Source organism: Andrographis paniculata, unplaced genomic scaffold (assembly GCF_009805555.1).
Source record: "Andrographis paniculata isolate CXL003 unplaced genomic scaffold, ASM980555v1 Contig62END, whole genome shotgun sequence".
In the NCBI taxonomy this organism is placed as follows: Eukaryota; Viridiplantae; Streptophyta; class Magnoliopsida; order Lamiales; family Acanthaceae; genus Andrographis; species Andrographis paniculata.
In genome coordinates this window covers 7,765,441-7,779,306 of record NW_026137598.1, presented here as the reverse complement: position 1 = coordinate 7,779,306, position 13,866 = coordinate 7,765,441, and the positions used below count along the sequence as shown (strand labels likewise).

At 36.9% G+C, this 13,866-nt stretch overlaps 3 protein-coding genes and 1 non-coding gene across 4 annotated transcripts; 1 reads left to right on the top strand and 3 right to left on the bottom strand.

Annotated features, from left to right (window-relative positions):
* Window positions 1–342: 342 nt before the first annotated feature.
* LOC127261283 (probable sulfate transporter 3.3) lies at window positions 343–3,499 on the bottom strand. Its single transcript, XM_051289561.1, has 11 exons — window positions 3,043–3,499; window positions 2,725–2,932; window positions 2,414–2,585; window positions 2,259–2,324; window positions 2,056–2,169; window positions 1,852–1,968; window positions 1,355–1,768; window positions 1,054–1,244; window positions 902–984; window positions 736–812; window positions 343–645 (listed from the first exon to the last, which is right to left on the bottom strand). The coding sequence occupies exons 1-11, from the start codon at window positions 3,398–3,400 to the stop codon at window positions 484–486; spliced, it is 1,962 nt and encodes a 653-aa protein (XP_051145518.1). The 5' UTR covers window positions 3,401–3,499; the 3' UTR covers window positions 343–483.
* A 1,376-nt stretch (window positions 3,500–4,875) lies between these two features.
* Window positions 4,876–4,957, bottom strand: TRNAS-AGA (transfer RNA serine (anticodon AGA)). The gene has a single exon. It is a non-coding gene; the product is annotated as a tRNA-Ser (tRNA).
* Window positions 4,958–6,877: 1,920 nt separating this feature from the next.
* On the top strand, window positions 6,878–7,951 carry LOC127261014 (10 kDa chaperonin, mitochondrial-like). The gene is made up of 3 exons (XM_051289137.1): window positions 6,878–7,159; window positions 7,233–7,372; window positions 7,486–7,951. The coding sequence occupies exons 1-3, from the start codon at window positions 7,055–7,057 to the stop codon at window positions 7,532–7,534; spliced, it is 294 nt and encodes a 97-aa protein (XP_051145094.1). The 5' UTR covers window positions 6,878–7,054; the 3' UTR covers window positions 7,535–7,951.
* Window positions 7,952–10,132: 2,181 nt separating this feature from the next.
* On the bottom strand, window positions 10,133–12,818 carry LOC127261189 (WUSCHEL-related homeobox 3A-like). Its single transcript, XM_051289424.1, has 4 exons — window positions 12,370–12,818; window positions 11,949–12,293; window positions 11,324–11,409; window positions 10,133–10,940 (listed from the first exon to the last, which is right to left on the bottom strand). The coding sequence occupies exons 1-4, from the start codon at window positions 12,551–12,553 to the stop codon at window positions 10,461–10,463; spliced, it is 1,095 nt and encodes a 364-aa protein (XP_051145381.1). The 5' UTR covers window positions 12,554–12,818; the 3' UTR covers window positions 10,133–10,460.
* Between the last annotated feature and the right edge of the window lie 1,048 nt (window positions 12,819–13,866).

Below are 13,866 nucleotides of genomic sequence, written 5' to 3'. Positions count from 1 at the left end.
AACTATGATGGTCAATAACGATCGAAAATTGAGGGTATGTTTTTTAATACTAGTTCTTTTTATTTATATTTTATATTTTTTTGAAACATATTTTTTTTTTTCAAAAAAAAAACCATTATAATTTATTAAAAATCATAAAAATATTTTTTTAGAACGATGAATTTATAATTGTGATATTTAAACATTTTTCTTAAAATAATTTTTTATTTATAATACTGAAAATTATATAAAAAAATATAAAATGTATTTTCCCTGTTCACTATTAAATTTTTTATTTTAATTTATCTAAATCAATTAACTATTAAAATACTTTTACTTTTCGAAATAATTGTTACACCCAAAAAGGATAACCTGGAGTGGTGACAATTAATATTTTCAATTTGCTTAAGGAGTAGATGTATATCATCTAATTGATGAACAGAATCATCATTAACTATTTTAATCAGCGGGTTCAATTCATTCCTTAGCCATATATAAATATAATCACACAGGATTATCACTGCTCCTTGTCTGTGCCTTGGTTGCTGATACAAGAAAACCCACAGCTTCCCCCACTGTAAGGAACAGACACTCACCATGTCCTCCTAACTCTTCTCCCTTCTGCAACTTCTCCATCACTTCCCCAACTGGATTCACCAGCACCATCTGTCCCAATTCAACCATATATCACTTGTCAACTGGAATGAAAAAATAATAACAGTAGATGAACAAATTGAAATTTCAGTAATTGATTACCTCCAGGTTCTTCTTCTGTAATGACATCCTCAAATCTCTGAAGAAGGAGACGCCATTTGTGTCGATTGCACTAACAGCTGTCAAGGATGATCAATCAATTCAATGTTTGTCATTTTGCTGTCTGAATTTTGAGGAGGAGGATTAAATTAATTATTGTTGTACTCACCTGACAAATCAAGAACGACAAATTTCAGGCCGGGATGTTTTTTGTCGTCGTCAGATTCACATTCTTCGATCCATCTGCCAATCCTGCAGCCAAGAAACATGTGACCAGATTTCCATGGAGGTTGTAGTGAAGTAAACATTAATTGTCCGAACCTTTCACTGAGATAAGTGGAATTGGCAAAGTTAATGGGAGATTCAATGCTCAGAATCAAGAATCCAGGGATGGCTACAGCTTCCTTGTAATGTCGAACATCGCGGTAAATATCTGTCCCTGGAATGTTTCCTAGCATCACAGTTTTCGGCCTGGTGACCTGCAGAAGGATCTTGAAAATAGATATCCCAACCTGATGGATGATAAAAACTGTTCGATTATTACATCAACACAACACAAGAAGACAATGTAAAAACCAGAGGTTGATCATTTTAATTTACATAGAGCGTGCTCTGCACGCACCGCGATGGCGAGGCCATTCTGGACGGAGATGAACAGTACTCCTAGAAATGCGCAGAGCATGACAACGAAATCGAATTTGTCGATCCTCCAAATCTGACAGGCTGCAGGGACGTCGATCAGGCCGACAACAGCCGTGACGATGATGGCGCCTAGGACAACATTAGGGGTGTACTGAAACAGCGGCATGAGGAAGAGGAGAGTGACCATGACCGTTATCGACATTACGATGTTTGAAACGGCAGTCTTACAGCCGGCGTTGTGGTTCACGGCGGACCTCGAGAAGGCTCCGGTGGTGACGTAGCAAGAAGTCGATGAGCCGACAATATTCATCGCGCCTATTGCAATCATCTCCTTGTTGCCATCGACTTGGTAGTTCTTCAGTGCAGCAAAAGTTCTTCCGACAGCAATCCCTTCCTTAATACCATCAATCGAAGAGACATGATTTAATTATTTATAATGTGATATTATTAAGAGTTTGGGAATTGTATAGAGCTTACTGTAAGAGAAATGATGCCAGTGACGAGTCCTGTTTTGATGACGAGGCCTAAGTGGCTTCCATGGAAGTGCAGCATGTTCCATGATGGAGGGTTTAGTCCTTCTTGCAACTTTCCAATCTAAATAACAAAATGGCATTTGAGTGTGATTTTAATTAATTAACCTTGGTTTAAAAATTGAAGATGGATTATTGGATGAGTTCTTACAGTGCTGATGCCAGGATGACGAGATTTTAATGCGAAAACAAGAAGGGTCGAAAGGATGACTGAGACTAAAGGGGCTCCAGCCGACACCCAGAATAGCTTTGGTTTCCTTGTGCTCTGCCGTATTGATTGATAATTGTAAATTTGTATCTAAATCTATATATATATATATATATGTTTATGTTTATGTGTGTATAGACACGTACAATATGCCTGGCCAAGAGAAGAAAGACGAGGAAGGAAAAGCCCATGAGTATTGTCTGCCATGACCACTGCAAGAATGATGAGGTTCAGCAATATTTGGTTGTATTATTACATGGAAATAGCCTTTAACTTGTATAATTAATTAATGAATTAAAACCTCGTGTGTGGTGTGGAAGACAGAAGCCAAAACAGGGACGATTCCCATTTGAGTAGTGAAGTGTTTGATGCCAAGAAGGCTCTTGAGCTGCTGAAGTGAGACAATTATGGCTGCCCCTGCCATGAACCCAATCAGGGTAGCTTTGGAAAGGAAATCGATGATAAATCCAAGCCTGCACACCAAATATATATGTATATATTGTTGGGAATTTAATTCACAACATATATATATATAATTAATATATGAATTATTCCAGAAAAAAAAAAGAAAAAAAAAAGAAGAAGATAATTAATTGAAGTAATTTGGAGGACCTGAGGAACCCTAAAGAGGCTTGAAAGAGACCAGCAAAGAAAGTGGAAGAAAAGCCCAATTGAAGAAACAAAATCGGGTCATTCACTGGTGAAACTTGCTGCCTCAACATTGATCCCATTATCAGAGAAGCTATAGAAACTGGTCCGACTGCGAGGTCCCGGGAGCTCCCCAGAACAGCGTAGATCAATGGAGGGACAAAGCTTGAATCTGAATTAATTAATTAATCTGATTATAATTAAATTAAATAATTAATGTGCATGGAATGGAATGATATATCTTTCTTTCCTATTGATTAATTTGTAATTTATATGACTTACAAAGACCAACAATTGGAGGCAAATTAGCAAGCTTGGCATAGCTAATTCCCTGAGGAATGGCGAGGCTGGCAATGGTGAGACCAGAAACAATGTCGGATTTGAGGAGCTGGAGCTTATATTTAGGGCCCCAATGGAGGATAGGGAATATGTACTGAGCTGCAAGAATGAATTTGGTTTTCCGGGACTGCCCTTTGAACTGCCGGAGAGGGTCGTCGGGGAAGAAGGTTTCTTTCAGGCGAGCTTTCAGTTTCCCGAAGGTGCTCCGGCGAGGCGGCGGCGCCACCTGGTGGACCTCCGTCTCCATGGCTATTTCCACCGCGCCGTCGCTGACGAACCTGCCGGCAGTATTGGTGTTCATTTCTTGCTGCTGATATATGGTTGGAAAATTATTTATTGTATATTTATATATAATAATGTATATACTATTCCAGGAAATGTGATATCAAAGTACTGTCCGAGATCATGTATATATACGCAGGGAATGGATACCTTGTAATAATTGATGAAAAAGATCTGATCGATCAAGGTAAAATAATGATTTCCCCTAACTGCAAATTGTATTTACCTATCAAAAAGGAGAATACTTTTAGTGACGAGAACAGGAAGATTCGAGATATGATAATATTATATATAATGCATACTGTGTCTTGATCTGAATCTTTGATTATTTATTACACGGATTAATGTTTTTTTCTGAGGTAGTGTTTGACTTGGGTCCTCATTAATGAAGAGGTGGAATCGTTGTCATCCAAGATCTAACAATGTGGAAAACGAAGTAATATTTAGTTATAAGTTTAAATAAAAGGGCGTATAAACACAATAAGATGAAAAAATAAAAGAACTAAAAGGCTGGTTTTATTGGGATGAGAAGAAAACATTGAAGATGGTGACAATACTTCAATAAATGTAAGATTCTGCTGCATGTATCCATTAATGGCTGAAACCCTTTTTAATTTTCACGACTACACGAATACCAAAATTCAAGTGGATTTGCAAACATAGGGTTTTAAATTAACAAGAAGTCAACAACCAACCTTTGTAAAGAAAAAGTAGCCAAACAAACGACATTACTTCACATGCAACACTCCAACTCTTACCACAATATAATTTGTTGGATGATTTTAATTTGTCCTAAAGTGGTGTGTAATTTAGTTTGAGTGAGGTTTGCTTTTTGCCATCATGTCAAGCTCAACCGGGCAAAGCAAAGTTAGTGCATTTCTTGGATCTGAACGTGTCTCAATTCCTTACCATATATTCTTCTGCTTCTTCTCTTTTATTGCAATTTACATATATATATATATATATAGTCCTCAACTTCAAATCAAATCATATTATTCAGACAACAACCTGCAGCCTTTATGTAATGGGAAACGTAGAGTTCGAAATCATCCATATATATATATATATATATCCATCAGTTTTGTTAATGGAGATAACAGTGCGTCGTATTCATCCCCATCCCCAACCGAAAATAAAATAAAAAAAAGAATCCAATGTGAGACAAAGCAGATTCACAAAAGGTAAAGTTGAAGCAGATGGATCACTTGGAGGTCATGATGATGATTGAAGAAGATATAATGTATTTAAAAAACCCTAAAAGAAGCTGCAATATATATATATATATATATATCGATCAAGATCATCAATGGGAATGTTTATCTTCATATATTTATTTATATATTGCCTTTATCTTTTTGGCTATTGTAATGGTTATGGTGGTTGCTCTGCGCCATGCCCATAATATAATGTAAGACTGTTGGTTTCAAGGATATCCATTCCATCCACCCATTTGTGCACCTGCATCAAAATTAATTACAATAAATAAATAAAAAGCGTGGTCGGCAGGATTCGAACCTGCGCGGGCAGAGCCCACATGATTTCTAGTCATGCCCGATAACCACTCCGGCACGACCACTTTATATTTTCTATGAGGACTTTTTTAATTTATTACGTTATCAATTCTAGACAAGATTAGAGACACGTGGCCGAAAGTAGTAATAATTCTTGTAAGAAAAAAAATATATATACAAAAAAGGAAAAAGAGGAGGCAAATTAAGGTAAAGCTGGGTTTGTGTACATTTAATGTCTGTTTGTTGGTGAGGATCAGTTACATCGGAAGGCTCAAAATTGAAAAAGGAAATTAAATGCAAGTGGATAAGTTAAAAGTAGGAGAGATATGCAATGCAAATTATGCAAAGGAAGGACACGCACATCAAACAAACATGTCCAATTCCAATTCTTCCAATTCCCAAGACAACTAATTCCTACCACACGATTGATTAATCACGATCCGATGATGATTATGATTTTGATTGTGAGCAAATTTTAGTAATTCGTAAGACGCATGCACTGAGTATTCATGGACCCCATGAAAAGATTCTGCGGAATCTTTGAGTCCATATATATGATAGAATGCAGGGGCACGGGCAGGGCCACCACCACTACCACTACTAATCACAATTGGCACCCATATCAAATTCAAATTCATATTCATAATATATATATATATATATGTATGATTTGTAAGAAAACTTGTGGGCTGTGTTCTGCGGTAAGTTTTCTACAAGACTTACTATCTATCACTTTAATAATAAAGAAAAAAAATATATTTATATTATATATTATTTTCATTCAAAATATGAAATGGAAGAACAGTAGTTTGTTTGAAAGTCAACTGGGTTGACTTTTGCTGCTGACCACTATGACTTGTTTCTTCTCTGGCATGCATGCATATTGCACAGCACCACTGATCCAATCCTTATCTTTGAAGGAAACTTGACCTAATCATGCATGTCATTCAGACAAATGACATTTATATAATGTCTACACATACATATCACAATATTTTGTGTGTCATGCGTTGACTATTAATGGAGTGCAATAACAGCATATTTTTATCATATCGACGAGTGCTAACAGTTTAACAGATTTGGATTATTAAGTGGGCATTAATTTATGGGACAAATTAAATTCTAAATTGTGTGAATTTGACCAACGCAATCACCAATATTCTTTGTCGAAATAACGGATTTAAGTCGAGCCAATCATGTGCTGACAACAAAGTACACAAATCTTACCACATTTTCAATTTAAACAAATGATATATACATAACCAATATCCATGTAATAATTAATTTAGGGTCCCCATTGAATGCACTGCCACGATCGAAACTATGCACTGCACATTCAGTGGGACGAAGCTAATTCTCTGTTACATCAATGGGATCGATGAATGTGCTCCAATAATTGTGATTATAGTTATAATTATAATTTCAATGATCAGCATGATTTTGTGCCTTTGGTTGGTTCTGATAATTTTTCTGTTGGATTAATTTTCTTTAATTTCCATCATTCTTGAATTTGTTAATTAATCCCAAGCCATGAAAAGTGCGTAAGAAACAAAAACTCGTGTAATTAAATTGTATCTTAAATTAATATTCTAAGTCGATAGTTATATATGTCAAATTTGCACATGGGAATCATGACACAATGACAACTCTGCCTTTGCTTTAGAGATGGACACGTTTGTCTCAAAACTTCTGGCTGTGGTGTACGCATTCAGCTTTTTTAGCTATATCAAATCACTTCAATACTGTTTTCATTTTATTTTAAATATAGGCCTTTGAATATTGTAAACTTTTATTTATTTATTATTGTTTTAATCTTTTGTGCCTTTACTTATTTATTTTGTGTTTTAAATTGGACATTTATGAAATGGGCCTACTGACTCACATGATGGGCCTTACTCATTTTGTGTCAGTACTGGCCTGATCCACTAAGAGCTGGATATATATATATATATATTTTTTCTTTATTAAGAGAAAAAGACTCCATTTTACGAAATTGACCCCTTCCAAGAACGAACGCCAACCCCAAAACCCTTGAGAAACCCTACACCTTTTTCAGCAAGAAATTCTAGAAACTTCGACGATGTCCCAGAACGATCCGTCGCCATTTATAAACCTTCCCCTGTTAGTATCCAAGGTGTATTGCTGCTGATTGATTTGAAGAAATGGCGAAGCGTTTGATCCCACTTTTGAACAGAGTGCTTGTGGAGAAAATCGTACCACCTTCCAAAACCACCGGCGGTATTCTCCTGCCGGAAAAATCATCCAAGGTTTGGTTTTCTTGTGTTTTCTGTTTTCTTAGATTCGATATAGGTATTTCTTTTTAATGTAAAGACCGTGCAGTTGAACTCTGGGAAAGTTGTTGCTGTTGGACCGGGACTGAGGGACAAAGATGGGAATAATGTCCCAGTGGCCGTTAAAGAGGGCGATACTGTTCTTTTGCCTGAATTTGGAGGGACGCAAGTTAAATTAAATGAGAAAGAGTGAGTTGCATCATCAGCATTTCGTTATTTATTTATTTACACATATGTATATCCCCAGAGATTTCGTTTGCAAATTTGGAATGATTGATAATTTGATATTGGGTTCAAAGCAGGTACTATTTGTATCGCGACGACGATATCTTGGGGACCCTACACGATTAGCTCTGATTGTAGGACTGGAACTGTTGTTGAGGATAAGATTTGAGTGTTCAGTTCCTGCTTTTGGATCGGAGGTTAAAATTACTGTTTTGCTAGGGATGAAGGATGCTGCCTCATGGTGTTACTTTGCAACCTTGCCAATGAATTAGAATCCATCATTTCTATGTCTTTTTCTGCCCTCATGTTTTGTTCTGCATAGAAATGTTGCCATTCTTGTGTGTGTGATGTAATAATACTCGCGGAAATACACAATTTTTTATGTATGTTATGAGATGAGAGGTGGTAATCGACAGAATTTGTGTGCGCCTTGTATTGTTGTAGTTTTAGACCGATTTGAGGGGATCAAAAGCTATTATTTGAAAGGATTGATAGAACTAATCATATATGAAGTTATGTGTTGTGGAAGTCCACCAATAACAATGTGTTTGAGGATGGAAAATGCACTGAAAATGACTCGTTGATGTTTGGGTCCTATATGATCTGCAACCCCCTGCAGAAACTTGCAAACTACGCCACATTCGAGTTTCACTTGATGAGTGTTTCTGGTGATTGAGTACTTTAACAAGTGAATTTAGTGTTCATGCATTAGAGATCATAAGATATTTGTTTGTAGGATTTGGTTATCTACTTCATGTCTTTGAAGTTTTGGAAACTTGAATGATTTGATGATTGTGCTGGACCTGGTTTGTGGCATCTTGTAGTTAAGATAGGATTGTGTATGTAGTCATGTAGATAAGCATGGAGGTTGGCCCCAACACACCAAGTTTAATTCTGTTTAATGATTTGTAGATTTGAGTTCCTGCCATGGGAAAGACCCCATAAGTTAAGTGTGTTAACTCAAATTCAAACATTTCTTTTAGTACATAAGGTGGACTTGAATTCATGCTCCCCCAACAAATAGGATATCATATTCCCTCCTTGATGATGGGAAGTGTAAGCAATCCTTTGAATCTTGTCTGCAGGTAAAGAGTATGGTAATGTTATGCTTTCTTTTCATCGTTCATCCTGAGGGAACATGGTGATATCAGGAGGCTTCTGTCTTTAATAATTCACATCTAAGACAAATCTGCAATGGCAAACTGTTTATAGTGGGTGCAATTCGTGTAGAACACTACTTATTGTAAGCATATTTTATGATTTTGGCAAGATTAACAACATTTTCTGCTTAGCTTGATTGCCATGTGGGGAGTGTGAACATTGAACACCCAGGTCAAATGTTTGAAATTTATTCGGTTCTATAGAGAATTCATTTTAGTTTAAATAATGGGTTCTTTCATCTGTGGTAACTTGCACTTTGTTTAAAATCTCTTTGTTGTCAGTCATTTCACTTAAGGGATTTGCTTGGATGCCTTACATGTAAAACTTCTTTTTACCATTGGAGAAAAAATATGAACTTTGGTGATAATCTTGTAGTTGTGATGTGATATAGGCCATACCAATGGGAATACACAATAAAACTATCATGGGGTGTATGTGCATGTCAATTATTTACCTCTTATGAAGGATGACATGTGAAGGACTTTGTTGCTTATCTATAACTTTTAATCCCTGTTTGAAATGTAATTAAATTAATCACAATAGTGAGGGGACCGATCTAGTGTTTGGACCCTTTATGTGAAGTTTGATATATGTTTTATGGTTTTAAAGTGAGTTCCTGTCATGAAAAGTACTCAGCAAGTTAAAGGTTTCTTTATTAACTGAGATTATTAATGATTCTGTTAGCACATCTGATCTGGTACGTAGAGGTGTTGAATTCATACAAATATAGGAGAACATATCAGTGCATCAGGTAGCTTCAATTCATCTCTCCCAGAAAATAGCTTATGATGTTCCCTCCTGGAGAATGCCCTTCGGATCCATAGAAGAGGATGAGTAGTTTCATAAAACATTACACTTGGAATCTAGTAGATGAGTGAATCTTGGAATCCTCATTCTAATTTCTGAAAGTTATATCATTTCATCTCCCAACATAAATTCATGTTTATAATCTGAATTTCACTTGATCCCAATTACCATTGGAGGAAATAAGGATGACTTGTAAATGTTATGATCTAGTGTGATTATTGAGACGTATAGAAGAAAGTATCTATATATTGTGACAAAATATGTATGTATGTATGTATGTTTGTTTTGCCTCTTACAAGGAAAGAATGAGGGCAGAGTAGTTAAGAAGACGACAAAGAAGCTACTATTAATTAGCAGTTGTTGATCGCTATAGCCACTTTATAATTATGGTGTGTAATACAGTGTGCTACGTGTCTCAATTGTGAAGAAGAAGGAAGCAAATAAATTAAATTAAATTAAAGTGGTGGATGGGTGTGCGAATGGTCCTCCTCCAGTACTCACCAGTTGTGGTTACAAGGCAAGGACCATATCGGACCTCGATATATATATATATATATGTATGTATATATGTATCTAGTAACCTCTTCGCAGCATGTAATATCTATCTACAGGGCTAAGACCTGACTTATTATTATTGCCTCTAAGCACGCATGCATGCATGTCTTCCTTGGATTTTCTGTAGATTTCTGTCTGGCTTCTCTCTCTTGGAAGATAATCAGTGGTGTATGACTTCGGACTCAGTAGTGTTAATTAATTAGTAATGTGAGAAGAACCTGATCTGTCGGAGCAGAAGCGAACATGTTATTTACAAATCTCTCTCTAGATCTCTCTCTCTCTCTCTCTCTCTCTCTCAAATTCAATTGCAGAAGCAGAACTATTATAATGGCAGGCATTCGAAGTTAATGCATTAACAAGGAAATCAAGTTACCCTCCGTGCATGGGGCCACAATATAAATATATATCTTTATATATATATATATAGTACGATTCTATTTCCACTATCATAATCAATCAATCAATCATCTCAACGTCATTAATTAATCCATACAAAAGACCATCCCATCTCTCACAATCCCAATCACAATTACATCCCATCATTACCTTTTATAGGAAGGAACTCAAAAAACTGATTGGGTGAAAAATCAGCACAAACACGATCATCATCGTCATCGTCATTATCATCATCAACCTCCTCAATCTGCTTCTCCTTCTTGTCCTGAGCAGAGGTGTTCACGTTCATCAAACCATGGGCCTTAACTGGGAACAGCTGAAGAGTAGTATGATCATCATCGTCACCACCTCCAAAATCATCATTAATGGTGGGCAGCAAACTGCCTAGGTCGAATGCACACCCAGAACCAAAACAAGGCTGGTTTGAATTTCCTTGTCGTAATGAGGAGTTGTTGGGGGACAAACAAGACGACAAGTCCAATTGCCAGCAGCAGCTGCTGCTTTCAGTACTCTTTGCTGCTGCTGCTGAAATCTGCTGCTGCTGCAATACCTCATTGTCCAATTCTTTCACAACTGTTGCTGCGGCTGCCCCGATATTTATCGATGCAGAATACTGGATTTTTTTTTTTAATAAAATCATAGAAAAAAAAAAAAAAAAAGGAAAGGTGGGGTGAGTTGTTTTTAATTCTGCACTTGGCCCAAGAAATTCTAACCTTTTCATAACAACAGCCCCAACAGAAAGTATAGAGTGCAGCTTTTTAGACTCATTCTTTTTCCATTGTATAAAGGCCTTTCCTACCCTTTGCATTCAATTTTTTGACCTCCATGCTATATAATTAGCCCATAATTTTGCCTCTGCCAGTGTCTTGTATGTTATCAAGACAGATATCATCGTGTTGGGTTTTGTGCACTCAATTTCATTAACAAACAAATCCTGCTGGAAATCTAACAACACACATACATACAAACATACAATATGTCTGAATATATATATACCTGTGTAGTAGCTGTGTTGCTGTTTGAGTGTGTAGCCATCTTCCTAGGATGATGGTGTTCAATTTCCAAATCCCTTCTGCGTAATCCTGCAAATTAGAATAAATAAATAAATATATGTATCTTTTTATTTTTATTTCTTTTCCCCCACAATCAAGAATGGTGTTTTTAATGAAAAAGACACTCTACTCAGACAGCAGCTAGCAATTAACCAAAAGGATTTTAAATGTCTTTCATGTCGTTTCTTCTCAATGTAAGTATGCTCAAATCTTTAAAAGATATGTTGGCTATTGGTAATATAGAATTTTTCTAGAACAAGGCGAATCTACGCCAGATTCTATATCAAAGTGTTGATTTTCTGGGACCTCGAGTCCATGGACCCGCCAAGAATTATGCCCTACTTCTGCTTCGATTGCCTAGCTTATTGAGGTCAAAGATGCCATTAATGATAACCACCCTTTGCAAGATCTAGCTAGAGAACCATGAATTAAATTAAACCCTTTGATTCTTGCAGAGAAACCCTAATCCAAATGCAGAGAACAGAAGAAGATAAACTCTGACAAGTATCTATGAGACTATGAAACCGGAAACTAAAATGAAATAAGATTTAAGATTGATTGATGATTACCTGACAACTGTGTTCGATCTGTTGGAGTAGAGTCGACATGGCGAAACTTTTTTCCAGCCAACAGCTCCATTTCATGGCGACGTTTTCTCTGCCTTTCCCTTGCCTTGTGGTTCTGAAACCAGTAGAACACATTCTTGCCTTCAATTTTACCAAACCTCCGAAGCTTGGCAGCGATTTGCTGGATTTGTTCGGCCGACGGCGTCCTGATTCCCCGGCGGTACATATCTTCCAAGGCCTGCAGCTGCTCCGGAGTCGGGTTCCATCTCGAGCTCACTAATGGCGCTGCGCTGCTGCTGCTGCTGCTCATGTCTCTTTTTATTCCATAATCGCTCAGGCAATTATTACCTGCAGAATACAGATTGTGATAACGGGAAAGGATTTGGTGGGGATTAATGGTGTAATGAAATGTAAAAATGCTTACTTGGAGGAGTCAAGTGATTCCATGAAGGGAAATTAGGGTTTTGCAGACACCAAAAATGAGGAATGGGTACTGTTTCAGAAATGGAGGTGCAGTGATGGATTGGCCTTGGCATTAGTGGTCGGAGCTTGGTGCGATCATATATCTTTAGTTCTTGGGACTGTTCTTGGCACTCCATTATCCACATTGCTGTGCTTTTCTGGGCCAAGTTAGAGGAGAGGAAGAAAGTAGCGATGACAGAAAATAACTAAAATCAATACAAACACACAGACACACACTCTATATATATATACATACATACATATAAAGTTGAGGAAATTGAATTGAATTGAGTTAGATGAAAGGGGAATTCTCCATGCCCGAGACACGTATGATAATTTGACCGAAAGGGGGATTTCTGAATTCCGTGAGACAGAGACACAACATGGAAACAAAAGGAGAGAATGCACAGATTGAGAGAAAGAAAAGGGCTGTGGTTTTTCCCGGTTTCACAAGAAGGAACAAGCACGACAACACATGATCATCATCATCATCATATATGTGCAGACACACACACACATATATATATATATCATATATGCAGGCAAGGCATGTATGTATGTACGTACAATTGTATCTATTGTCTTTTTGACTCGATTATATATTGCATTTAAAATGGTGGAAAAGGACAAGAAAATAAAAAAAAGGAGAGACGCTGGGGGCATGGAATTCTGAGGGAGGAAAGCTTATGAGAAACGATTTTATTAATAATATTAATATATATGCATGAGCGGGGGCGAGGGCAAAAGCGACGTGACAATGATGAGATTGTCATTGGGACTTCAATGTCTTATTAGAGAGAGAGAGAGAGAGAGAGAGAGAGAGAGATTGATGACGATGATGCATCAGTGACATTACCTCTTTCGACTAACATAATTAATTTCATATTACTGCAGTTAATATATTAGCAGCAGTCCACAGTGTTCGTCCTCTTCCCTCCCTCCCTCCCTCCCTCCCTATCTCGTCTTATCACTCTCCTACATTTGCACTGTCCCGTGCCTTTCACATTCCTTCCATATTCCAATCTGCCTCTCTCTCTCTCTCTCTCTCTGGATGGTATCAAGACTTCGATTTGATGGGACAGTTGCCTTTCAAGGGGTTGTTTATATACTCCATAATCAACTATATATATATATATATATATACATAGTTTTACATCAGATTGAGGGCAACATTCTACATACAGATTCCTCCCTAAGTCAAGTTTTAATTAATTTGGATGGATATATATATGTTGTCTTAATAATGTTTATGAGAGCAACAGCTGTGAGTGATCTTTGTCCTAACTCTCAGACTAAACCCCAACACCTCACAATAAAGCTTTTTAATTTGTCTTCCCAACGAAAGCCCTTCATTTAATTTGATTTGAAACGTCACAATGCCCTTACCCTTTGTTTTCTTGACAACACAAATGTAGAATGTAGTAGTAGTAGTAGTCTATGCTACTGCTGCATCAACCAA